This window comes from Erinaceus europaeus, chromosome 8, assembly GCF_950295315.1.
Source record: "Erinaceus europaeus chromosome 8, mEriEur2.1, whole genome shotgun sequence".
Classification (NCBI taxonomy): domain Eukaryota; kingdom Metazoa; phylum Chordata; class Mammalia; order Eulipotyphla; family Erinaceidae; genus Erinaceus; species Erinaceus europaeus.
The window spans coordinates 80,694,633-80,722,518 of NC_080169.1; the positions used below are offsets into that span (position 1 = coordinate 80,694,633).

Sequence of the window (27,886 nt, forward strand, 5' to 3'; positions counted from 1 at the left end):
CCACATGCCAAGATGGGGTGGGGGAAAGGAGAAAAATAAAAAAGAGGTCTTGAGAGGATAGCAAGATAATCAAATTTGGAGTTAGAGGAGAAAACTAGCCCAGAAGTATAAATGTGGGAGATGTGTCAGCCATTTGGATCACTAATTGTCGTTAACAGAGCCTCCCTGCTATGCAGTACCCCATACATTTCCCTTAACACAACAGCTGCTACACTTTATCATATCAACATCTGCTTTCATGCCAGACTATAAGCAGACTTAAAGGCAGGGATGTGCCTGTTTGATTTACATGAATACTTCCTATGTAATACCGGGAGTGAGCTCTGTCCCAAACACATGTTTGTTGAATGAATGAATGATATATACCATGTGTGCATTGGATATGAGGAGCTACTAATATAAGAACTGCCATATCTTTTCAGCAGTTTAGATGGGAAGCAAGTGAATGCACATTATCACATCCAATTTGCAATGACTCCATCTGCTGGTGTTGCCTTCAGACGCCAGGAAAATGTAGCTAGTTCAATAATATACTTCAAAACAAACCACATCAACTTCTTGAGGTACAGGAAACAAGGCAAACAGTCTGGCCCCACTCTCCACCCCCTGAAAATGTGAAAATGTGGACATGTGATAGGTAAGAAATGAAAAGACACAGTTTTAGTTTCACTATTTCTTCAGTAATGTGTTTGCTCATACAATCAATACTGAAAAGTTCAGAGAACAAAGTCTGAAGTAGGTCTTCAGTAATCTAAAGAATGCAAAAATTTAGATTTATGTTTAAATGCCACAGATAAAACTTAAGGTCAAGTAAGATTTCAGTGATGAATATTTTTCATCTTAGGTTTCTTTCCCCCTCAGAGGAAATCTTTTCAAAGTGCTTCTGTAAGAACTTGAACTTTAATATAGCTTTACTAGATACACTTAAAAAACCACACATGGGAACATTTTACTTTTTTATTAATTCTCAAGAGATGGAGGAAGGGAGGGTGGGAGAGACAGAGAGAGAGAGAGAGAGAGAGAGAGAGAGAGAAACATGCTCAGCTCTGGCATATGGTCATGTTGGGGTAAGGAATCCATGGCACATAAGGGTCTCAGCCATGACAGTCTGTGACAGTTTTATGTGCTGTCTCCTTGACCTATGAAAATCTCCCTCATTCACACACAATTTCACTGTTCCATGTTCCTTTTCTATTTAGATAGACAGAGAGAGAGAGAGAGGAACCATGGCATCAGAGTTTCTCCCAGTGCAAAATCACCTCCCATGCTGGCAAGGAACATGCTCTACCTGGTGAGTTATCTCTCTGGTCCAGTGCTTTATAAGCTCCTTAACAGCAGAAGATATTTAAAAGTCTTCACTCCTGAGTACTTCCAGTTAAAGAAAGAAAGTTTGTGGAAAGAGAACTAAGGGCAGGGAGGTATATCAGAGAGCCAAGACAGGAAAACATTAATGGCCTCTAATCAAAAGCTTCTTGAGTCTGGGTCATTTTTTAAAATGCAATTTTATGTTTGAAAACCGACATGACATGTCCAGAACAATCTGGAACCAGAAAAACACCTATAATTGGCAAAACAATCTTGAGGAAAAGAAACAGAAATGGAGGCATCACACTCCTAGATCTCAAACTACATTATAAGACCATCATCATCAAAACAGCCTGGTATTGGAACAAAAATAGGCACACAGACCAGTAGAACAGAATTGAAAGCCCAGAAATAACCTCCCACACCTATGTACATCTAATCATTGATAAGGGGGCCCAAATTATTAAATAAAGGAAGGAGACTCTATTCAATAAATGGTGCTGGGAAAACTGGGTTGTAACATGCAGAAGAATGAAATTGAACCACTTTATCTCACCAGAAACAAAAATCAACTCCAAATGGATCAAAGACCTAGATGTCAGACCAGAAACAATCAAATACTTAGAGGAAAACATTGGTAAAACACTTTCCCACCTACACCTCAAGGACATCTTTGATGAATCAAACCCAATTGCAAGGAAGACTAAAGCAGAAACAAACCAATGGGACTACATCAAATTGAAAAGCTTCTGCACATCCAAAGAAACTATCACACAAACAAAGAGACCCCTCACAGAATGGGAGAAGATCTTCACATGCCATATATCAGACAAGAAACTAATCACCAAAATATATAAAGAGCTCAGCAAACTTAGCACCAAAAAAGCAAATTACCCCATCCAAAAATGGGCAGAGGATATGAACAAGACATTCACAACCAAGGAGATCCAAAAGGCTAACAAACATATGAAAAACTGCTCTAGGTCACTGATTGTCAGAGAAATGCAAATTAAGACAACACTAAGATACCACCTCACTCCTGTAAGAATGGCATACATCAAAAAGGACAGCAGCAACAAATGCTGGAGAGGCTGGGGACAAAGGAACCCTTCTGCACTGCTGGTGGGAATGTAAATTGTTACAATCTCTGTGGAGAGCAGTCTGGAGAACTCTCCCAAGGCTAGACATGAACCTTCCATATGACCAAGTCATTCCTCTCCTGGGTATATACCCCAAGGATTCCATAATGCCCAACCAAAAAGATACATGTACACCTATGTTCATAGCAGCACAATTTGTAATAGCTAAAACCTGGAAGGAACCCAGGTGCCCAACAACAGATGAGTGGCTGAGAAAGCTGTGGTATATATACACAATGGAATACTATGCAGCTATTAAGAAAAATGAACCCACCTTCTCTGACCCATCTTGGACAGAGCTAGAAGGAATTATGTTAAGTGAGCTAAGTCAGAAAGATAAAGATGAGTATGGGATGATCCCACTCATAAACAGAAGTTGAGAAAGAACAACAGAAAAGGGAACTCAAAGCAGGATCTGACTAAATTTGGAGTAGGGCACCAAAGTATAAACCCTGGGTGGAGGGTGAGGGTAGATGTTCAGCTTTGTGTGTGTGTGTAGGGGTGGGGGGGCGTGGGATGGGACACAGTCTTTTAGTGGTGAGAATGGTTTTTTGTACACTCCTATTAATTTGTAGTCATATAAATCACTAAGTAATATGAGAGGAGAAAAACTGATTGAATATCTCAAACTTTTTAAAGCACAGACTGAGTATTTTTAATACACAGGCTGAGTCTTTGATATATTGACTCCCTCAAAAGCCTAGACCAGGGAGAACAGAAGCAACCAGTGGCATAGCTATATACAAATAATGTCAAAGGACATAAAATGTAGTGATGATGTGTATGATACAGCAAATCCTAACAAAGGGATATTTCAAAGCTAACCCAATTGCCAAATAATGTGATTATAGCAATAACTATCTATTGTATTCTTAAACCCTAAGACAGCAGGAACCTCCTATTTCCTCTATAGAACCTATATTTCCCCCAGTCCTGGAACTTCTAGGGTGGGGTTCACTTTCCCGCATGCTTCTCTCAAGTCATACCAAATTATATTGTGTCTGCTGATCCCAGCCTAATCAATGCAACGTGTACCACCTCAGCATGCTTCACTTCAGACTGTGTCCAGAGACATTAGGCATGGAATGTCAACCCCTCACCCTCATTACTTGGGTGAGACCTTTCCTTTCATGGTAGTCTCTAATTCCATTCCAGGAGGTTCACTTCCTAACAAAGTCCCAAAACCTAGTTATAGACCTGGTCCCACAAGATAGAGGACATGCTTCATATGTATCCATAAATTAGGGCAAAATATATACCTGAAAGCAAAAATACCCAATAGACTTTAGTGAGTCAGTATCAAGTTCATAATGAAATAGTGTCCATTTAGACTTAAATACCCTCCTCACCTACTTCTTATTACAATTCTCTCACTCACTCCAAAGCTACCCTTATCAAAGCAAGGACTGCAAAAGCTGAATAAGGGCTAGAGACTGGCATACTTTAACGATGACTCTTTAGTCACTATCAGGCCATTCCATCAGCTGGGGCCCTAAACAGGGAGTCCTGAAAATCCCAAACAGACTTGATGGGCCTAGACCTCAAATAAATCCCTCTCTCCACTGTTACTGGTCATTTCTATCAGGAACAACACAATAGACCCCTTTGTGGGCCCCCATAGGACCTTGCCCTCAACTTGGATAAACAATGGTAGAGAATGTTCCATCCTCAGAAGGGAGGACGGACAACATACTCTATGCTACACCTGAGGAAGATGGGTCAATACTGGGGCAGTTTGGAATGTTCCTGCTCATGACCACTGAATGTGAGCTCAGATCTAGAGCTGACTATGGACCTCAAATCACATCAAATCGACGAGGTTTACAGTCAACAATATTTATATACCTTTCCCATATTAGGGAGCTACTCTCTTCCCAGATCCAGCTTTCAGGTCCTTTGCCCAGCCATGACATCATCTCCCCAGATAATAAGTTGGATCCATCTGCATATCAGATTTCAGGCTCGGGGAAAAAGAAAAAGGAAGACAAACAAACAAACAAACAAAAAACTAGTACAGCCACAGGCCCTTTGGAATTTAACTAAAATATGCCGACTAGTTAACTACAAAATGGAGGAACCCCAAATTCTTCATCTGCACTATTCCAGCCCTTAGGTCCATGATTGCTCAACAATTTGTTTGGCTTTGTATGTTAACTCTCTTGTCAGCCACCAGGTTCCAATGCTAGCATGATGCTGACCAGACTTCCCTGGACAGACAACCCCACCAATGTGTCCTGGAGCTCTGCTTCCCCAGAGCCCTTCCCCACTAGGGAGAGAGGCAGACTGGGAGTATGGATCGGCCAGTCAATGCTCATGTTCAGTGGGGAAGCAATTACAGAGGCCAGATCTTCAACTTTCTGCATCCCACAATGACCTTGGGTCCATACTCCCAGAGGGCTAAAGAATAGGAGAGTTGTCAGGGGAGGGGACGGGATGCAGTGTTCTGGTGGTGGGAATTATGTGAAGTTCTACCCCTCTTATGCTATGGTTTTGTCAATGTTTCCTTTTTATAAATAAAAAATTTTTTTAAAAAAGAAATGTGCAGAACAACACTAACAAGAATTCCAAGTTCAGCACATTTTTTCTAATGGTTTTAAATTAACATTTTTCTTCCAAAGAAAAAAGAAGCCCCTAGCAACTCTACTAGTTTTTCTAATACCTATATCAAAAGCCTGATGGTCTTTTCTGACTTTTTCAATATGAAAAGAATTTAATCACATTCAGTGCAAGACAAACTAAAACTCAATGACAGATTTAAGAAATAAAAGATACAAGGTACTTATCAACTACAGTCAATTTTATTCTTAAAGTTGTCAAATTAATAGACAAATCATCAACAAATTCTTTCAGGTAAATGACTAAAATGGAATGAGGGAAATAATTCCCATAATATACTTCTACATAGTTTAACAACTCACATTTCCCTTTTAATTTTATTTTAATTTTTAAATTAATTAATTAATTAGTTAATTAATTGGATGTAGAGAGAAACAGACAGAAGGAGGAGACAGAACAAGAAAAAGAAGAGGGGCAGGGATAGATAGCACAATGGTTATGCAAAGTGACTTTTAGGCTTGAGGCTCCAAAGTCCCAAGTTCAATCCCCTACAACACCATAAACTAGAGTTTAGTAGTGCTCTGGAAAAAGAAAGAAAGAAAGAAAGAAAGAAAGAAAGAAAGAAAGAAAGAAAGAAAGAAAGAAAGAAGGAAAGAAAGAGAGAGACACAGAGAGAGAAAGAGAGAGAGAAAGAAAGAAAGAAAGAATGAAAGAAAGAAAGAAAGAAAGAAAGAAAGAAAGAAAGAAAGGAGAAAGAAGGAAGAGAAGGAAAAGAAGACACCTGTAATACAACTTCACTTGCTAGTGAAACTTCCCCTGCATAGTTAGAGACTGGGGGCTTGAACTCTGGTTCTTGTAAATGGTAATATGTGCACTCAACCAAATGCACCACTGTCCGGCCCCTTTTCCTTTTTATTTTTATTACAACCTTGGAATGCTTGTGAGCACTTGGAAGTTTCTGGGAAAAAAAAAGAATTATACTTGGGCATTACCTTAAGAAATGTTTACCTAAAACACCTGATTTAGTTTATAGGCAAATAAAAATAGTGCTACTCTATCATTTTGCTTAGTAACTTTAGATCTTTTTTTTTGCTTATCTGTTATCTGCACTGTTTCATGATAAACCACTCAATTATCCCATGACAAAACATACATGACTTTTTCTTCAGAAGAAAATAGCTTAGCAATGACCATAAACTTCTGCTACAAAGAGAGTGAAGCAGTGGACACCAGAGAGCAGCTGATTAAAAAAAAACACAGCTTGGGAATTGTGTGGAGTTATACCCTCTTATACTATGGTTTTGTCAGTGTTTCATTTTTATAAACAAACAAAGAAACAACAACAACAACACAGCTATCCAGAGTTGATCTTGCAGAGTCTAGGAGCTGTCAGGCTTCTTGCTATCACTGCCTTAAACCTCCATCTCTTTGCTTGCCTTCTACGCTACAACCATTCTCTTTATTTCAATTCTATTTTTTTCTCAAAACCAAAGCTATCTTCTTCAAAATAATGTAGATACTTTTCTGGCCTTCAGGAAATAGAAAGAACACTACAGTGAAAAGGAAGGGAAAAAGTAAGTGGCTCAATTTTTATAAATTATATAGCTTGCTAAACTTAGAAATCAAATACAGATGTATTTAAAATACCAAATCTTAGCTATGTCCTTCAGATTTGGTCAGATGCATTAGACTCTAACCTTAGAGATGGAACTGTGGGGGTTTATTCAGCCCTGCTGACTGGTTATGGAAAGACTCCTTTATTTCTATGTTTTAAGTTTTACTTAATCATTTTCTGAGAACAAGAGAGAGAGGCCAGAGTACCATTCTGTCATCTATAACTCCAGGGACAGATCTCAGGGCCTCATAGTCCTGCATTATACTTGTTGGACCACCTCCCTGGGTGTGCACTCTTTTTGCATCCTGTGTGTATGTACCTACTTTTCTTTCTCTCCCTCTTCTCCTTTATTTCTCTCTTTTTTTTTTTTTGAAAAAAAGAAGAGGCCAAAAGGTGGACTTGATCTTTTTACCAGTTGTTTTCAAGAATTTTTACTGAAATTTCTTTTACTATGATTCTATGTGACATCAGCACACAGTTTTATATTGTCCTTTTTACAATAGGATTGACCTACTTTTGTGAGCTGTAGGGAACATACTCTCTAATAATAGGCTAGAACACCTTTTACCTTGAACTTTGATACAATCTGTGGTATCCCTTGAGCACACTTTTTTCTAACTTAGAATTTCAGAGTGACTAGGGACACTCCCCATATCTCTAACACAGTAGTTAGGCCACATGTGACATATATAAAGGGTAGTTTAAGCTGTCTCAGAGATAGTTGGCTGTTTTTCCTCTGGAAACAGCTTCCTTCCTATTTAAATGTGATGATTTTTGTTTTCCTCAGTGTTAAGTCACTAAACATCAAGACAAATCTCGTGTTCCAGGTGCAGTGACAGAAGTCTTTCCTCATAATTAGATTCACAGGCACCTCTAGGTGATCTAGAATGGAGGCGCTTTTGTTTCTCTAGAAGTTTGTGCTTCTCTATGGTCATCCTCTATGGGAGAATCTCATATAACAAGAAAGGCAAACTTTCACTTCTTCTTTTCCTTCTCTCAACAGTGCCACAATCAACTTCTCAAAATCAACTCTGGACTTGTCTTCAAGTTCCTTGTACAGACCTTCCAATATCCATATTTCCTTAATCTCTTGAGTTATTTCTACCCTTGTCCAATAAATGATCATATCACCCCTTATAAAGATGCACTATTATTACCTCTTCTGGATTATAGCAATTTTTTTCTCTGTAATGTGAGCACTTAACCAGATGCACCACCACCTGGCCCCTACAAAATTAGTTTAGGAAACTGTTGCTGGCTGTTAGAATAAAACAGATGTGACTATACACAAAATCTTTACTTCAGTTTAAATTGATGGAAAACTTTCAAGAATAAAAAGAAACTGTTGTTAAAATTCGGAGGCTCCAGCTGGCCGGGCTAGCTTCATGGGCGGGTAACAGAGACTCGAAGACACACGGCTGGGCAGGGAAGCTGTATTTCTTTATTCAGGAACAACGATTCATAAACTAACCCAAACTAATCACCAAACAGAACTCTGTTGCCTCTTTCCCCCGCGGCGGCACCAAGCACTCTCGAACTCTGCAACTCTGGAACTCTCTCGGGGTTCCTTGGGGCGGGGACAAGCGGGCCCGCGAAAACTAGCAGGACTGAACCAATTTTCTTGGCAGGGGGAGAGCTAGAACAACCCAATGTAAAGCATACAACAAGAGAGAACTAAATAGTCCAGGAGAAGCACTAGACTATCAAGCATGTGGTCTTGAGTTCAATACCCAGCAGCACATGTACCAGAGTGATGTCTGGTTCTTACTCTCTCTCTCCTATCTTTCTCATTAATAAATAAATAAAATCTTCAAAAAAGAGAGATAGAGAACTAAGTTAGGATAATATCAGATTCCTGTAAGCCTCTTTCATAGAAGACACCACATATTGTCAAGCATAAAAAGAAACCTCTAGCAAGGAAAATTAAAAACATGTCCTTGTTAACAAATAGTTGTGATTATAACAAATAGTTTAATTGATAGAGTTATTCTTTCTTGACATACAGTTTTCAAAGACATAGTTTCATATTTGAATACTGAACAAATTTCCCTACTATCCAAATAAAATATTTTTAGAAAGCAAATCTTAGTTTTCATAAATTATTTATGTTTATTTTATTTCCACGAGGTTTATCACTGTGGATTGGTACCTACACAATGAATTCACCACTCCACTAGTGGTCTTTTTTTGTTTGTTTGTTTTACTTGATGAAAGAAATTGAAAGGGGTAGGAGACAGAGAGGGAGAAAAAGAGACACTTACAGCCCTGCTTCACCATTTATGAAGCTTCCCCCTAAAAGTGGGAACTGAAGGTTTGAACCCAGGTTCTTGCACACTGTATGGGTTAACTGGTTGCACCACTGCCTGGCTCCAGTTTTTTTTTTAAATTGCTTCTGCTGATCTATGATTAGAAGACTGCACTAATGACTTTCTAGAAATACTGTTTCTTTCTATTTATTTAGCCACCAAGATTATAATTGAGGCTTGCTGGTGTTTGCTAATCCACTACTCCCAGCAGCCATTTCTTCTTTTTTTTTCCTTTTATTTCATTTTTACTATATAAGAGAGAAACTGAGAGGGTTAGGGAGACAGAAAGGAAGAGAGAGAGATACGTGAAGACCTGCTTCGTCACTCATCAAGCTTTCCTGTTGCGTAGCAGGGGCCTGGACTCAGGTCCTTGCACATGGTAACATTTGCACTTAATCAGATCCAACACTGCCAAGTCCCTAGAAATCCTGTTACATCTGAAAAACTCACTAACCTACCTGGATTGGTATAAAGCTGGCTTTCCACAGTTTTGCCAATGCACTGCAACTTCACAGCCTGCAAGGAGTCATCTACATGAACGATGGTTGGCAGACTACCCAGAGTATCCTGTACCAAGTTGGCCACTTCCCGGACATCAAAGAGCTTCAACAGCTCTGAGTACACAGCTGGAAAGGAGCTCAGAAACACAGCCTAAAAAGGAAAGAATTAAAATCAAGTTTCAGAGAATTCCAAGAAATTACCTTTAAATTGTCATTGAGAGGGACCGATGGTGACACCCTTGGTGGTAGTGCTCATAAGTAACAATGCACAAGAGCATGGGTTCAAGCCCCCAGTGCCCTTCTGCAGGGGGAAAGCGTCACAAGTCATGAAGCAGTACTGCAGGTGTATCTTTCTCCCTATCTTCCCCTGCCCTCAATTTTTATCTATCTCTACCAAGAAAAAAAAATTCAATGATTTCAGGACTGTATAAATATGTGTGAATGTTGGGAACTGAATGTTAAATGTTTTTGATACCTAAAACTAAAAAGCTGATGATATTGAAACTTTAAGAAACCAAATAAATAGTTCCCTAACATAGGAATTCAATTCCATCAAGTACCAAATGTTAACAGGGTAGGGTATTGGAAGGCCTTGATTTTATATAGCTTTGCTTTTTTATTAACTCTGTAATGTTGAACAAGTTAGCTTTTTTTAGACCCCTAGGTTTTGGTTTTATTATCTATAAAATGGAAAGATTATTAGAACAGTCCCATAAGTTGTTTCAAGGTTTATTGTATATATAGAAATATATGTACTAAGAATAATATTCTTTGTATAAATAACTGATAACTTTTTAAGAATAAAAATATGGTATTACCAAATCCTAAGGGGCATAGCTAAAACTTGGTCAAGAATTGTGCAGTAAGACAAACTTAGTCTTATAAAATTTCACAAACAGAAGGGTCACTGAAGGGAAAGTTGACCAGCTATAACTCTACTTGTAATGGAAGGGAGGTATGTGTTTACAATATACTGAGATTCAGTGAGACCCAATGACAACAAAAGTAGGTTGAGTCTTCATGTGTTCATGATTCAAGCACAAAATCAAATTCGAATTTGTGGGTTTGGGCATTTATCTATATAGCAGCAACAAAAAGAGCCAGAAGAGTCAGGGCCTGTTTCTGATGCCAAAGATATCAATTCAGTCCCCAGCACCAGAGCTATGCAGTGCTCTGGCCTAAAAAACAAACAAAAAAAATAGTCCAGCTTTTTGATCCCTGAAAAGTCAACTAAATTTTTCCTCAGGAATTCTTACTAGTTAATTCTCTATTGATACCTCTTTACTTCAAAAACCCATCTGAGTATGTCTGCAGTATAAGATATAAATATTTAAAAGGATATGGGGAAAAGCACCTGATGATGAGGCAGTGACTATTTTGTTTGGACCTGCCTGATAGCTAAGACAAAGAGAGAAAGATAATGTTAAAAAATCCAGAGCCTCAATTCCTGTCATTTCTCTTTTCTCTTGGGGCTCCAAAAGATGGGCTCTAAGGAATAGGAAGTCAAATACCACTGTTACAATTAGCTAGTAGTTCTGCCCAGGGTAGGGCTCCCAAGGACAGAGTCATTAGTGAATTTAGTTTAGGTTAGAAGGACTATGTCTCCTACTAGGCCCAGGATAGCCAGATCTGTGGGGCTGCCTTCTAGTGATTCATTATGAAGAATCATTAGAATGGTTTCTTTGTTTCCTGTTTTGGACAGGATATTCAGGGAGTTGTAGCCCACACAAAAAAGAGTGCCAAGTGTAATAAGAAAACTGAATTTCTGCCTTTAAGGCAGTTTAGCAGTGACAATGAAAACAATCACAGGCTTAATTCCCAGAACCACCATAAGCCAGAGCTAAGCAGTGCTCTGGTTACACTACCCCCTCCATCTTTCACTCTCCTCTCACAGAAGAAAGAAAGAAAGAAAACAGCAGATACAATAGGCTATGGATATGACAGAGTTATAAGATGACCCCAATAATTATTTTTGAATGAAGGAGAGAAAGAGAGAGAGAGAGAGGATATGAATCTGACCAAGTATTCACTCTGGTTCACATAAAGCAGGGATTTAAACTTGAGTCTTCACATTTGAAAGTCCAATGTGTTATCCACTACACCAACTTCTCAGCCATCCCTAAAACTTCTATTGCGTTGTGTTGTTCTCATAGTTACATTACACTACAACATGGCAAAAATGACTTTTTAGACAAATGAGTCAACTGAAACTATGAATATTATCCAGATGGACCTGAGCTAAATGCATAAACACCCCAAATAGAATTATTTTCTAGCTCAAGGCAGAATAAATCAGAGAGATTATAAAGATCTGAAATACTATTAATGGTTTTAAGGATGGGGGACCACATACCAAGGAATGTGAGTGGTCTCTAGAAGGTGAGTGAGTACCTTTCTCTATCCTGTTTCCCTTTCTCACAGACAGCAAGGAAATGGGAATCTTGGTTTTACAAACACAACTGAAATGATTATTATTCAATATCAATTGCTTCTTGAAAGGGAACTCCACCCCCAGCCTCTATATAAGACATCTAAGTCAACACCTCTATGTTTGACTATAAGAGAGTCTAAGAGAATTTCCAAATAAGTATTTTGAATGATAGAACTACTAGTTAATAAATGGATCTTATGTAAAGTCACTAAGCATGTGGTAATTTCTTATATAAAAATCAAAAAATAATATACTAGATAGATAATAGCAGTGGCACCTTTATTTTTAAATTTTTATTCATCCATTCATTTATTCATCGGATAGATAAAGAGAAAAATTGAGAAGAAAAGGGAACATTGAAAGGGGGAGAAAGAGAAACACCTGTAGCACTGTTGTATTACTCATGAAGCTTTTCTCCTGTAGGGCTTGAGCCTGGGTCCTTGTGCACTGTAACTTGTGAGTTCAACCAAGTGTACCACCATTTGGCTCTAATACCTTTCTTCCTTCCTTCTTTTCTTTCTTTCTTTCTTTCTTTCTTTCTTACTTTCTTTAAGAAAGAGAAGTCATTTTTTAAAATTTAATTTTATTATTTATTTTCCCTTTTGTTGCCCTTGTTGTTTTACTGTTTTTGTAGTTATTATTGTTTTTGTTCATGTCATTGTTGTTGGATAGGACAGAGAGAAATGGAGAGAGGAGGGGAAGACAGAGAGGGGGAAGAGAAAGATAGACACCTGCAGACCTGCTTCACTGCCTGTGAAGTGACTCCCCTACAGGTGGGGAGCCAGGGGCTCGAACCGGGATCCTTATGCTGGTCCTTGCGCTTTGCACCACATGTGCTTAACCTGCTGTGCTACTTACCACATGACCCCCTAATACCTTTCTTTTTAGAAGAGAGAATTATGATGATGTAGGGTCAAAAGGGACCTCTGACAGAGAGAGGTGGGTAGCATTCTTTTGCTTTCCCAAATATAGAGAGATAACATCTTTATTGTTTAATAAAGAGAATAAACACTTTATATTAGTTTTATCAAACAAAAAATCACATGAAAATTTACATGTAAAGAATACTGTCCCAAATAACAGAGAATGATGAGTAGCTTAAGAAGAAATTCAGAAACATTACTGACATCTTAATATATTATCTCTTGATAAAAAGCTATGAGTGAAAAGAGAAAGTTCCAATATAGTTATTCAAAGGTACTAAAGCTATTTTACTAACTTGATGGAAGGACTGAGAATCTAAAGCAATAGAAACCAATATGGTAAACATATAAACTAAGAAATGCTCTACAACCTTTTACCACAGAAACCTAAGTCAGTTCAGAAGAGTGTCAAGACTGAGTGAAAACACAAGTAATATAACAGAATATTTCTTCACCTTTAAAGATGGAAAAATTCTCCAGAATCTCTTGGATATAGTATCAGTGAGAAACTATGATTACATTACTCTCTAGAGTATAATTTTCCCCCCAAATATTGTTAGATTAGTTTTATTCCAGTAACTAGTAAAACATACGAGTGAAAACTCAAATTTCCAACAACTTTCGTAGAAGCGGTGGGTTTCTAAGAGGTTTGGTCTAAGTGTAAGCTTGTTGAATTATTCTTCTCCAATATTAACTGCTGAAAGTAGGATTTGGCAAGTGGACATATTCACACCGAGGTCTCTGGAAAATGCCTTAAACATACTATTTTATAATGACAGAGGTAAAAATTACATTAAAAGAGACTCAAGAGTATACTGGTCCAAAGAGAAGATCAGTTTGCCGTGAAAGAAGAGTGTATGTAAAAGAATAGCTGCCAGTCAGAAAAAGTATGGCAATATATTTATAGGACTGCTACATTTCTGGTATTTTACTGCTATATACTTCACAAGTGTAAAATAACATCAAGTAACAATAACGCTCACAGAGATCTGGTTTTCTCTTTCTAACCTACTCTATGTCCTAATTCTCAGTGATTTTAGTTTCCTGTCCCCAGTCAAGGGTAGCAAAGAAGTTAATTCTCTGGGGAGTCGGGCTGTAGCGCAGCGGGTTAAGCGCAGGTGGCGCAAAGCACAAGGACCGGCATAATGATCCCGGTTCAAACCCCGGCTCCCCACCTGCAGGGGAGTCGCTTCACAGGCGGTGAAGCAGGTCTGCAGGTGTCTATCTTTCTCTCCTCCTCTCTGTCTTCCCCTCCCTCTCTCCATTTCTCTCTGTCCTATCCAACAACGACAACAACAATAATAGCTACAACAATAAAACAACAAGGGCAACAAAAGGGCATAAATAAATAAAATAAATACTTAAAAAAAAGAAAAAAAAAGAAGTTAATTCTCTGATAAGTTTTTAACCAAGTCAGTATAATTAAAAGTATGCTGGAGTAAGTACTAAGAGAGTGTAGAAAAAGATCCAGAATTCTCTCTCCCCACATGTTCTAGGCCAGCCTGTTTGGAAAGGGGATGGATCTTGTTATTAGACAAAACATGTGGTGTTAACTTCTGCTAATGGAACATGGCAATAGCTGCTAAGTACTGGTCATTTAAGACCAGTCCCAGGACAATTAGGGTCAAGCTAAATAAAACACAACATGCAGTTAGCCGAGTCCAATATAATGAGACTCAGACTGACAGATTAAAATGTGGTGCACAGCTTGAGGGAAAAGAACTTCAATAGATTGGCTCCAGTGAAATTCCTTCCCCAGGGCTGAAGGTGACAGTGTGTCTAATCATCAGAAAGTGTTCTGGTAACTGGAAGTGAGACTGAGGAAAATCAATTGCCTTTCTGTTTAGAAGAGCAAGGACAGTCTGAGAAAGTACCAAACTCAATTTCTATTTTGCAGGAACTAAGAGAATCAGAGATATTTTTTATTAATATTGTTATTATTATTAGACAGGACTTCCTGGCGGTTTATGTCTGCATGATTCTATCACACCCAGAGACTTTTTTTTTCTTTCTTTCCAAGATAGAAGGTGTGAGACAGAGGGAGAGTAGAAAAGATAACATACCACTGCTCCATTACTTGTGAAGCTTCTCCATTGCACAGTGCTCCCAAGTAGTGGCTGGGTGCCTGAACCTGGGTCCTTGTGCATGATAAAATGTGTGTTCTACCATGCAAACCATATCCTGGCCCCCACTCACAGATTTTCAAAAGTGTATTTAAAAGTTAAGCTACAAAGTAGGAACTAGTGTTATGGATTGCTCAGGAAGAAAAGAATCACACATGCTGTTACATAAAAATAAATTAATTTTTTTTTCATTTATCAGAGATAGAAAAATTTACCTGCGATTGAGATAATGCTCCTGACCCTTTGCTCTCTTGAGAGAGAAAGAAACGGACTGACATAAGGAGCTCCTGAATACAGCAGCGAAATTCATCTTCATTTTGTCCACCAGTGGCAAGGGAGAATAGCCTTCGAGACTGGACTATATACTTAAAAATATATTCCTGTGCCTTAAAACAAAAGTTAAAAAATTACTTAACAATATCAAACATAAAAATCATGACATAACATTGTTATTTTAAAATTACCAATCTAAACATTAAGGTCTTAAGAGATTGTTGAATAGTATTGGGTTGTTGAAAAAGTCATGACTTGTTTTTCCATGCAAAAATGGTAGGGTAACTTTTCTGAAAACCCAATATTCACATGTCAAGGAAAGTTATTTTTCTTTTATGTCTAAGGAGGGTTATTTTAAAATTTTATCTTATTCTTGAAAGTTATGAACATTTTAATGCTTTAGATCATTAGATTTCTATTGAATTTAATTAATGTAATGACAATCTGATTTTCAAAAATGACTCTGCTCTGTGAGTAGGTACATTTTCCACTCAGAATTTCACCTTCAATCAGACCAAATGATAAATCTGTAATTTAAAAAAGCTTGCTTTACAAATATACACCTGACTACTTTAATCTATTGATATCAATTAGAATGGTATTCAACACTAGGAATCAGACAACTTCCCAAAGGATTGGGGAATCCTTTTTAAGAATTTGTATTCTCCAAACAGACATGATGGGCCTAGACCTCGAATAAATCCCTCTCTCCATTGTTACCAGTCATTTCTATCAGGAACAACACAATAGACCCCTTTGTGGGCTCCCATAGGACCTTGCCCTCAACTTGGATCAACAATGGTAGAGAATGTTCTATCTTCTGAAGGGAGGCTGGACAACATACTCTATGCTACACCTGAGGAAGATGGGTCGATATTGGAGTAGCTTGGAAAGTCCCTACTTATGACCACAGAATGTGAGCTCAGATCTATAGGGATCTAGAGGTCACATAGGTTCCTAAGCTGAATATGGGCCCCATATCACATCAAATTGATGGGATATACAGTCAACAATATTTATATACCTTTCCCATATTAGGGAGCTAATGTCTTCCCTGATCCAGGCTTCTGGTCCTTTTTCCAGCCATGACATCACCTCCCCAGACAAAAATTAGGATCCACCTGAATATCAGATTTCAGGCTCAGGCCAAAACAAATACACACAAAAAAACAAAACAAAAACAAAAAAACCCACTAGTATAGCCACTGACCCTTTGGAATATAACTATAATATGCCTACTAACTATCTATAAAATGGAGACCCCCCCCCCAACTCTTCATCTGCACTATTCTAGCCTTTAAGTCCATGATTGGTCAACAATTTAACTTTGTATGTTAACTCTCTTGTCAACCACCAGGTTCCAGATGCTAGCATGATGCCAAGCAGACTTCCCTGGACAAACAACCCCACCAATGTGCCCTGGAGCTCTGCTTCCCCAGAGCCCCACCCTACTAGGGAAAGAGAGAAGCAGGCTGGGAGTATGGATCGACCAGTCAACACCCATGTTCAGCAGGGAAGCAATTACAGAAGCCAGACCTTCAACTTTTTGTATCCCACAATGACCTTGGGTCCATACTCCCAGAGGGTTAAAGAATAGGAAAGCTATCAGGGGAGGGGATGGGATACAGAGTTCTGGTGGTGGGAATTGTGTGGAGCTATATCCCTCTTACCCTATGGTTTTGTCAATGTTTCCTTTTTATAAATAAAAAATAAAAAAAAAGAATCTGTATTCTTTCTGAATATATTTAGAGGTAAGGCATTAGTCTCTCCATATACAGCTAAGCACAGAGTGCAAAGATTTTGGCAGTTTTCATTTTCTTGACTGAAATTTGAAAATATCTGAAAAAAATTCCATGAGGAATACTTAGATAAAACAAGATGTGTGGGGTGAGGAAGGCCTTTAGCAATGGGATAATAATCATTCATTTGAGTCTTGGAACTATAAGAAAGGAAGAAAAAATACAGAAAGAAAGAAAGAAAAAAAATGAAGGGAGAAAGAAAGAAAGGGAAAGAAGTAAAATATTCAATTAAAATATTCAATTAGGAGTTAAAAGTACTATATTGTGTCCCTTCAGATATAATGTATGGAACTGGTAGGGATTATGCTTACTGAAGTTAAGTAAGAAAGTTGTGGATAACTATCAGATGATTATACTCATAAGTGGAATACAGAGAACTGAAACACACGAACTTAAAACAAATGTGTGTGTGTGTGTGTCTGTGTGTCTGTGTGTGTGTGTGTGTATTCAACACATATCTGTGTCCTTGGGAGAACTATGGTGGTTAACACTGGATGAGGGTACAGGCACAGAACTCTGTGGAGGGAGTGGTATAGATTTATACCTTTATTATCTTATAATCTTGTAAATCATTATTAAATCAATAACAAAATAATTGCCAATATAAAAAGGGAAGACATTATTATTAAGAGATGTGTAAAAAGAATGCCAACTATGTGTAATTTGATGTTCCAGATAGGATCCTGGAAGAAAAAGACATTAGATAAAAAAAAATTTGAATAGAGTATAATCCTAGAAAAAAATATGTGGGCAGCATTAAAACCTGAGACTCAATGAAGTCATAGGTTTCCTCACTAATCCAGCTAAATCACCCTATTCTCTCACAAAATTGACAAATGATGCTTATGGTGGTCGAGATACAGGTCAGGACCTGTAAGCTTAACTGTCCTTTTGAACAGCATTCTTTCATAATCCCTCCTTCTTGCCAATCCTAAATTTTACTTCGAGAGTTGTAGAACCTAGCGAAGTAAGAATTCCATCTTGATTAGGTTCTAGTGGGTGAGTCTGGCAAAGCTGTTTTCAAATTTCCTCAGCTATGGAGCAGCTGTAAACTGATTAAGATCTCTGAATTGGAATGTCAGTAATGTATCATCACCAATTACTGTCTGTGTGAAGGAAACCAATTAGTTTAGGCATCACCATGCAACGGTTCTGTTAGATTACATTATCTGTTATTGACAATGTGTTATTACCTTCAACACCTCCTGGATGTGCTCTTGCCTTTCTGCTTCTGTTATCCTGTCCACATACCACTTAAGCACTTTGATGAGATCTCTAAAATATAGAAAGAAATGTGCAGGAGGTAGGACGAGTTTAATTCTCAATTAAATGATAATAAATCACGTATTGTTGCCATGAAGCTTCTTTTCCTTACATCCTCACATTTTCTAGTTAAACTGCTATAATAAAATAATTTTACAATGCCTGTGTATCAATTATCACTAGCTCTTTGTGACACTGAAGGGAGAAACAACACTACCTCCCGTCAAGATTCTTCTCAATCTGGACACAATTCCATTAACCCTGTTGTTTTTGATATGGCTTCCAAAGAGTTGAAAAAAAATACAAGAGAAAAGGGCTCTAGTCTAGTATGCACTTCGAAGCATGAATGTCATAGTAAGGTTTAGATAACTTCTAATTGAGATTTTTTTTTTTCCCCATTGACCATGTCAAAAGCTGCATGAAATATTCAGCAAGAAGGAAAAGAGGGTGTAGAGAGAAAAATAACACTTCTTACTTCAATTCATACCTCCATTGAGTTTATGAAGTCAGTTCTCTGGGAAAAACAAGGATTACTGTCAAAGTCTGTCACAGTAGGATAATTTCCAGAAAAGACAAATTTTACTTCTATTAAGAAGCAAAACTGAACAAACAAACACCATTACTCAAGATGACAATCTTACTCTCTTTATCTTTGGTCTGTTCTTGGCTTCTAGTAAACAGCAATTTTAGAAAGTGTTCCTCTTTCACTCAATCAGGGAATAATAAAGATGTGCTAGTACATAGATGCTTCTGGGGGAACTATTTTAGTGATAATATGTCAGTGAATTTCTGACCTCCTCCAACAGCTCCAGAAAGTTACACAGGCCTTGTCTTGTTAGAATTGATTATCCTACTTTGATGGTCAACCTGGAGCGTTAGAAATCACACCCTAGTTCACTAGCTACCAATGATAACTTCAGTAAGAAGCTGTGATCCTCTTCACATGAAGGCCAAAATTGTCAGGACAAGTGAAAAAGCTAGATTAACATTTCAAAACTATTCCTTCTATTACATATCACTACCTACAAAACATCATGCTAACGAAGGATAAGTTTTATAAAAATAATTCTACTCATTTAAATGTTTGAGGCATTAATTTTTAATGTCATGAGCAAAAATACCCAAATTAAGGTGATTTTGTTTTTATGAGTACTTACCATCTTTTATATATTCATAGACAGAAAAAGTGCACAAAAACTGTTATGTTCTTCACATTACTACACACCTCTGGGAATAAATGAATGTATATATATATACATATTCATATATATACCTATATCTATCTATATATATACAGATGTGCTTATGGCAAAAGAATGCTCATAATAATAATAATACTGGAACAGGAAGAGAGAATATTGGGTTATATTTCATGGCTACATTTATGCAGGATCAAAGACTGGAAATATAATCTATATAGGATAGAAAGAGAGAAGCTGTTGCTTTGTAATAATCATCTAACATGTAGACCCGAAATCTCATCTGCTCTATTCTTACCTTTAGGTTCCTGATTATTAAACAATTTGTTCTGCTTTATATCTTAATGCTTTCCAGCCACCAAGTGCAGATGCTACTATGATGCCAACCTGACTTTTCTGGGCAGATGACCTCACCAATGTGTCCTGGAACACCACCTCCCCAGGGCCCTACCCTACTAAGGAAATATAGAAACAGGCTGTCAATATAGAAACAACCTGTCAAAACTCATGTCCAGTGGAGACATAATTACAGAATCCTGACCTCCCACCTTCTGCACCTCATAAAGATGTTTGGTCCATGCTCCCAAAGGAATAAAACAAACAAACAAACAAAAACAGGTGACCTTCCAATGGAGGGGATGGGATATGAAACTCTGGTTGTACCAATTGAATGGAATTTTAATCCTCTTATCCCATAATCTTGTCAATCATTATTAAATCACAAATAAAAACTGACCAAAAAAAGGTATTTTCTTCCCCGTTATTTCTTAGAGACATCTAGAATCATCAGGAAGTATGATTGTTAATTAAATGGAATTTTTGGCAGCCAAACTGAGATAATCAGACATTTTAGATCAAAGGATATCAAGTGAAACAGAGCTGAGAAAACACTTTATATGCCAGATCTCAAGAACAGAATTCAAAATGTTCTTCCTCTTGTTTTAATGAAAATAAGTTCTATCTATTAAATAAAGGCATGTGAAGAGAGAAGATACTGTCTCAAGAGACACTTCAGTTATTGTGCTTCATTTCTTCTTATACTCCCTTTAAAATTTTCCTTTATAGCTGGTTCAGCTTAGAAAAACTTGAAAGAAACTGCTTTTAAACCAATTACAAGATAAAGGACCTTACCTGTATGCAAGTGCCCCAGCAAAATGACTCTCAATGTAAGTGTCCATTACAGGTTTAAAATGATGGAATTTGCTATCTTGCAGCAAATTTATTATGTGTACCTAAAAGAAAATTGAACTTTATAAAATCAAGTGAAAATTGAGGTCTTTTGTTGTTGTTGCTGTTGTTCATTTTAAGTAAACTCATGCATTTAACTGCATATTTCTGAGACAGCCTTATAGAAGATCAAGACTGAGATACACAATTGTTAAAATATAATTAAAGTGAATTTAAACTCACCAAGGAATCAAACACTTTAGACCCATATTTTTGGGAATTTTCATCTAAAATTCCAAATAAGGTATCCAGTGTGTCTTGCAGAAACTATTAGGTGAAGAAAAAACAAATGCATTAATACAACATAATCTGTTCTTCCCTTTCACAGGGTCTTTACCCCATGGACTTTTAAAAGAAAAAGCAAAATAGCATATACCTTTACAATTTCTGAGCCATCAATTTCTTTAAGTTTAGAGAGGCAGCCTGTAATCTTGTCTGGGTGGGTCCTCCATTTCAAAAGATCAAGCATATCACCTTTCCAAATAAAAAGGGAAGATTAATTGCGTTATGAAAGAGCATCCTTACACATACCAAGGGGTTCCATTGATGAAAGGTGAATTCTTTAACATACTCCCTACTCTGTTGGTGACCCTCTGATTTCATAACATATGTAACTCATTGGAGCATGCTTGCATTAATGCTTTTTAAAAAATATATTTATTTATTTATTCCCTTTTGTTGCCCTTGTTTTTATTGCTGTAGTTATTATTGTTATTGATGTCATTGTTGTTAGATAGGGCAGAGAGAAATGGAGAGAAGAGGGGAAGACAGAGAGGGGGAGAGAAAGATAGACACCTGCAGACCTGCTTCACTGCCTGTGAAGCGACTCCCCTGCAGGTGGGGAGCCAGAGGCTTGAACCAGGATCCTTATGCTGGTCTTTGCGCTTCACACCAGGTGTGCTTAACCCGCTGTGCTACCGCCCAACTCCCCAATTAATGCTTTTTTCTGACATTCTATTTCCTTTGTTCAATTTTAAGAGCCATGATACATGTAGTAGCTTTTTTTGCCCCCTTTGTTATAGCGTCCAGTCTCTGATATAAGGGTGTCTGGTAGAGGTCAGGAGCTAATGAATAACCTGGGTTAACAGACCCCCACAGACAAGTCTGAATTCCAATACTGCTGATGAAAACCAGGAGCCCTCTCAGAATCTGGAAAGTGCAAAGGTGGGACTAAGAGTAGACACAATATTTCAGATGACACCAGAAAGCTTGTGCATGGATAACATTTAGAACAATGCCTCAGAATGTCAGACATTATCCAACCTTATATATGTAGCCTGACATTAACTACCCTTATATATGTAAGTTAAAAATACCTTTGATGTTCCTCATTCCTCTTTTATCTAATGTATACTTTGCTCAATAAATACTGTAATGGAGATCTGCTTGAGGTCACACCCAGTGTAGTCCAATCATGGGATATAACCATGTGTGTCTATCTCTAGAAACTTCTCTCACCACTGATGTTATTCACTGGATCCAAGATCATGCTAAAAACCTTGGAACGTAGCACTATCCTCCCCTAGTGACCCAAACTGCAGGATTCTCCAGATTATGATGTGAGAGCTCACTATAATGGCATTTATTATAGAGTATTCTGATTTACCTGCCCTCCCAATGCTCTTGACTTAGAAATTTCTATTTATACTCCAGCTGTCTATTACATATTGCTTCATCCAACAAGTCTTTTTTGAAACCTTCAGGCAGCACTAATTGTCTCTCCTATCTGCTTCCACCCCTCAATAGCACTTCTCTCACTACAATAGTTGTTTATGCTTCTACTAGACTGCATACTCTAACAGAAAAAGCAAATCAAAACCACCTGAGCTAATGAAGCAGAGAAGTTAGGGTTAACTTCTTAGTTGAAGATGAAAAATGCAACTGCTGGCAATCTCACTCCCCTCAGCATAAACTGGACTTTCTACTGCTGTAATCAAAGTGGCACTGGTCAGTGGCCTCAGAATCTGTTACTTCTGCCAAAAAGTTCAGTGATAATCAAAACAAATTCTACTCTCTTTATACAGAAAAAGTTACTAACCTGTTAAACTTGTTGCTATGAGTTTCTAGGGGAAAGTTGTGAACTGTATAAAAGGAGAAGACCCATTGTACTCAGGGCTCGGGTTTTTTTTTTTTTTCTTTTTTGGGTGTAACCATCTCAGTCAATAATGTCAGGATTAGATAAATGCTGCTTCCTGCTTAATTGCCTCAGTGTGTTCCATCTCTCTGTCTAAAAATCCCACAACACTAGTGTCCAAGTACCAAAAGGGAGGTTGATAAATATTTAATAATCTCTCAGTTTCTCCCAGTAACATTTGAGTTACTGGGGAGAACTGCCTTATTATGTCCGGCCTCTAGTACACAGTTCTACCTAGCAACCAGTTCCATCCATAATTAAAGTTTTCTTGACAGGCCTGGCAGGCCATGAAGTTCCCTACATCATGATGACAACAAGTCCAGTTCACTGTCTGATCCTGCATTGAACTCCAGTTCCCGGAGTCCTTGATCACCTTGCATCCCAGTTTTTTTTTTTTTTTTTTTTTTTTTTGGAAATTCAGGGCCCTGATTTTAATATTTCTTCCTTTTTATAAATGACAAATTGTTTGGGGGTGTCACTGAAGCTTAGAGATACCCCTCCTTTTTTTGCCTCTAGGATTATTGCTGGGCCTTTCCTGCACTACAAATCCACTGTTCCTGGTGGCCATTTTTTCTTTCTTTTTTTTTCTTTAATTAGATAGAACAGAGAGAAACTGAGAGGGGAAGGGAAGGAAGAGAGGCAGAGAGAAAGACAGACACCTGCAGACCTGCTTCACCACTTGTGAAGCTACTCCCTTTCAGGTGGGAGTGGGGGCTCGAACCAAATTTTTGGGTGGGTCCTTGCACTTCATACTATGTACACTTAACCCTGTGTGCCACTACCTGGCCCTCTCTGAGAATCCCTTTATCTGAATATATATATATTTTTTCTTCCCTTGTCTTTCTTGAGCATAAGTCAAAAGTGTTCTCTGTACATTATATCCAGTATCACTAGTCACCAAAAGGAGAAGAGAGAAAGTGGCATCCAGTTTGTCCCAGCCCCTCCCCTCTCTCCCTGCCCTTGAGAGTGAGGTCACGGCAGGAGTGTTCAGAAAACTGTCTAACATGGGGATTGGAAACTGCTGAAAGAGGAAGTGACTGTTGGTGACTAGGAGTTGTGATATATTATTAAAGGTATAAATAATGTCATGCTTTTCACTCAATAAGCATTTATTCAATGTACATTATAGCCTATCAACACCTAAACAATTATATAGGTGGTCCCTATTTTTCTTTGAGGCAGAAAGAGTGAAATGTGACCATAGCATTAAAGCTTCCTTAAATACTACAGCACCTGGCTCAAACCTGGGTTGTATACATGGGAAAATAGTTCACTATCCAGGTGAGTTCTTTCACTTGTCCTCTTCCCACCCCCCCGCCCTCTCTCATCTCTCTCTCCTTCTCTCTCTCTCTCTCTCTCTCTCTCTCTCTCTCTCTATCAAACCTCAATAAGAGCCTAACTGATCCACCTCCTATGTGGCAGAAAAGGGGGTCTGGGGAACTCAATAACTATACAACTTTAAAACAAAATATTGATTTTGTTTTTCTTCTTTTAAAAATCTGTTCCCTTAAAAAATACAAGAAAACTAAGAAAACAAAGTAAATGATTTATTTATTCCCTGACCCCTATTCTCAAGAAGCTTAAAATATCTAGTTGATCTAGCAATCGCAGATTATCTACCAGAATGCTCTGGTCTTGGAAAACTATCCATGAGCAATGTTGGAATACAGAGATATACAGACAGATGCACTTTAGGGACACTGAAATGCAAATCTGCTCTAGGAAATTGTTCCTAGAGACCACATCATTTACTAAATGCACAATTGTAATGGAAATGAGATCTGTGTTTTTTCCAAGTTGAGCAAAATGAATACAAAGTAATTTAACTCCAATTTGGAATGGGATTACTTCTATACAGAGAAGTGTGTGTAGCATGTAGATTTCAGAAAGATCAACTAACTTCCTTTCTCCTTGAAACATTTCATTTCCTGCTCATTTTGAGCTGTCTTACACTGACAAGGTTAATCAAAGTCAAAATGATAATTAAGTACTTATCAATCTCCAAAAATGAGCCAAGCATTGCCTTTCACATAATGAAATGTTTAATATAGTGATTTCATGAATCATTTATTTATCCTCATGGTATATGAGGATATGGAAATGTTCTCTGCTTTTCCAAAATAACTGTTTCTGATTTTTCATGATTTATCTCTATTTGATGTTTGGTTTGTTACTATCCTAACCCCTAGAATAGAACAAACTAAGGATACTGGGCATATGTTTTGATGGCAGAGAAGATTTACTTGTATGGCTGGTCATATAATAGTCCCCTAAGACATTCATGCCCTAATTCTTAGAGCCTATTATTATTATTATTTTACCTAGCATGGCAAGAGATTTTATAAGTGTTATTAAGTTGGAAATTTTGAAATAGGAATAATTTCCTTGATTATCTAACAGTACCAATATAATTACAAGTTTCTAAAAGGATGATGGAAGATCATCAGAGTAAGATAGAGCTGAAGATGCTAAGAGATCGACTTTGAAGGTGGAAGAAAGTGCCATGACCTAAACAAAATACAGGTGACCCCTCTTGAACCTAGGAAAAGTAAGAAAAGGGGTTCTCCTTGAAAGTTTTCAGAAGAAATACAGCCCTACTGACAGCTTGATTTTTACTGCAGTTTTTGACCTCTAGAACTGAAAGCTACAATTTTCTACTGCTTCATCAATCCATTTGTATTTATTATTATAGCAACAAATATATTGTTAATATAATTCAAAAATATTCTACTCGAGACACCAGTTAATTGTAAATTTAAACTGTGTAACAGGTCAAATCTAAGCAGTATGATTGAAAATTCTCTCTAAAAGAGTCAATGACAGGATGGTTTATTATCTTCACAATCTCCATGGGGTAGACATAAAAACATCCATGGTTTGGTAAATGCTCTATAGTTATTATAGGATTATGTCAATGGTAGTTTTACTTAAGTAAAATCATGAACCACTGGATGATGATAAAGTTTGTAGAATTTGACATAACTTGGTAATAGCTAACTCTAGTCAAACTTACTAAAAGCAAATTATGCTATGAGTCTCTAAAAATGTTTATCTAAAAGTACTTTCAGAATGAGAGAAATGCAAACTAATATAAATGTGAGAGAATCATTTGCAAAAGTCTTATGTACATATTGTAGTATGACATGAAATACTGAGAAGTATCTTAAAAGTAGTCATCATCATAGTGATCCACTTTCCTCCATTTCTAATGAGAAATTCTAAAAGAATATATACAAATATACCTCTTACTACAAATGCTATTTTATGACCCACAAGAAAGAGCTAACAACAGATGCTTAGGCAAAGGAGCATTTTATGAGATACAGTACCTTATTATGAAACGATTCCCCTCAACATAATGAATCTGACATATTAACATGGCATTCTTATAAGAATGCTTATAAGAAACATGTTGTCATTAATTTAAAAAGTTTAATTTACTTCCTTCATAACAGATGATGTTTTCAACAATTTACCAAAAAGAAGAGCCTGTTTTATTACTATAACTTGCTAAAATCACAGACATAAAAAGTAATGCTCGAATACCAATGCAATATCCATCTAATTAAACATAACCTGGGCTTTATTCTAAGCTTGCAATAAGCACTGTCTGTGGAGCTATTTAAAAAGAGAAATTAAATGAGCAGTGTTCTTCTTCTTTCTTTTTTTTAACCAGAGCACTGTTTAGCTCTGGCTTATGGTAGTGTAGGGACTTGAACCTGAGACTTTGGAGCCTTAGGCATGAGAGAGTCTGTTTGCATAACCATTATGCTATCTACCCTCCACCTGCTTCTTTTTTTACAAATATTTTCTGACAGTTTACTCACAGAGTTGTGTATTTGTTCCAATTCTGCAGTGTTTCTCAAGTCTTTAGGTTATATGAGTTTAATAGATCCTTGATTCACAGTTGTGTATAACTTTTCATTTATTGGGAATCACAAACAGGAGGACCAACAATGCTCTGGTGCATTTTTTTTTTATTTCAAACATGTTCTTTCATCTAATCTAATGTTCTTTTCATCTTTAATCTAATTGTCACATCAGTACTGAAAGGATGTTAATGTAATTTCTGTTTTAAATATATGCAACGTATGGTAGTAGACAGATAAAACTTGTTTGCCATTATCAAAGTATAAAGTGACAAAGTTGGTGTAGAAATCAACATTCCTCACTAGAAATTAAGTAACAAATTTATGTCTAATTTTATGTTACTGTTGATGGTATCAAATGTTATAATATATGTAGATAATTATTAATATTTTAGATTTTAATCTTCAATACAATTTCCATTATATTTCCCACTTCCACACATCTTTTAAAATTCCCACTTCTATACATCTTTAAAACCTTTGGGTTTGAATCATAACACTGAAATGTCTTTTTCGCTCACTTCTTGGGAGTATAGTAACTTTTAGGTACTCTAATCTCCTATCTTTGGTTCTTTGCCCTCAAGGCACACTGAATGTTGGTCTTCTACTGCTGTTGTTTTTAAACTTTCTGCAGTAATGTTTTTTTGTTTTGTTTTGTTTGTTTCTCCCCTCAACAAGGTTATTGCTAAGACTTGGTATCTACATGACTTCACAATTTCCAGTAGCCATTGCTCCTACATACTTTTTTTTTCTTTTTTATTAGTGATTTAATAATGATTCAATTGTGGGATAAGAGGGGGCAAACTTCTTAAATAGAACATTGTTGTTTACTGAACATGCCTACCAAAATTCAAATGAGTACTGAATTACAGGCTTTCCAAGTGAAAAAGTATTATACATTACCATTTTGTGTGAGTTTTGTGGAACAGAGAAAAGATGTTATCCAAAAAGACTCCTTTGTGGCCTTCATGGCTTGAGTATTATTTCCAAGGAGAATACCCTTGGAAAAAGGAAGTTTGAGGTAGCGGGTAGTATCCAGAAGATTTGTGTTTTCTTCACACTGTTAGAAATATTAACAAACAAACAAAAGGGTGGGGAATAAGACCTCTAGAAAACTGTAAAGCATAGTTTCCACTTATAGTGTTTATGAAATGGGAAAAATGCCAAACAGTGTTCCAAATACTATTCCAAATAGTTTTCACTTTTAAGTAAAATGCAACTAAA

General features: G+C 37.2%; 1 protein-coding gene across 8 annotated transcripts in view; it reads right to left on the reverse strand.

Moving 5' to 3' along the window:
* DOCK4 (dedicator of cytokinesis 4) overlaps positions 1-27,886 on the reverse strand; it is a 541,157-nt gene that overhangs the window by 141,297 nt on the left and 371,974 nt on the right. For all 8 annotated transcript variants that reach the window (XM_060196434.1, XM_060196436.1, XM_060196435.1 and 5 more), the window contains exons 17-23: positions 27,566-27,722; positions 21,036-21,133; positions 20,843-20,926; positions 20,564-20,664; positions 18,164-18,245; positions 15,114-15,284; positions 9,380-9,572 (exon numbers count right to left, since the gene is read on the reverse strand). In XM_060196434.1, coding sequence (XP_060052417.1) covers positions 9,380-9,572; positions 15,114-15,284; positions 18,164-18,245; positions 20,564-20,664; positions 20,843-20,926; positions 21,036-21,133; positions 27,566-27,722 — 886 coding nt within the window. The remainder of the gene's footprint in view (positions 1-9,379; positions 9,573-15,113; positions 15,285-18,163; positions 18,246-20,563; positions 20,665-20,842; positions 20,927-21,035; positions 21,134-27,565; positions 27,723-27,886) is intronic.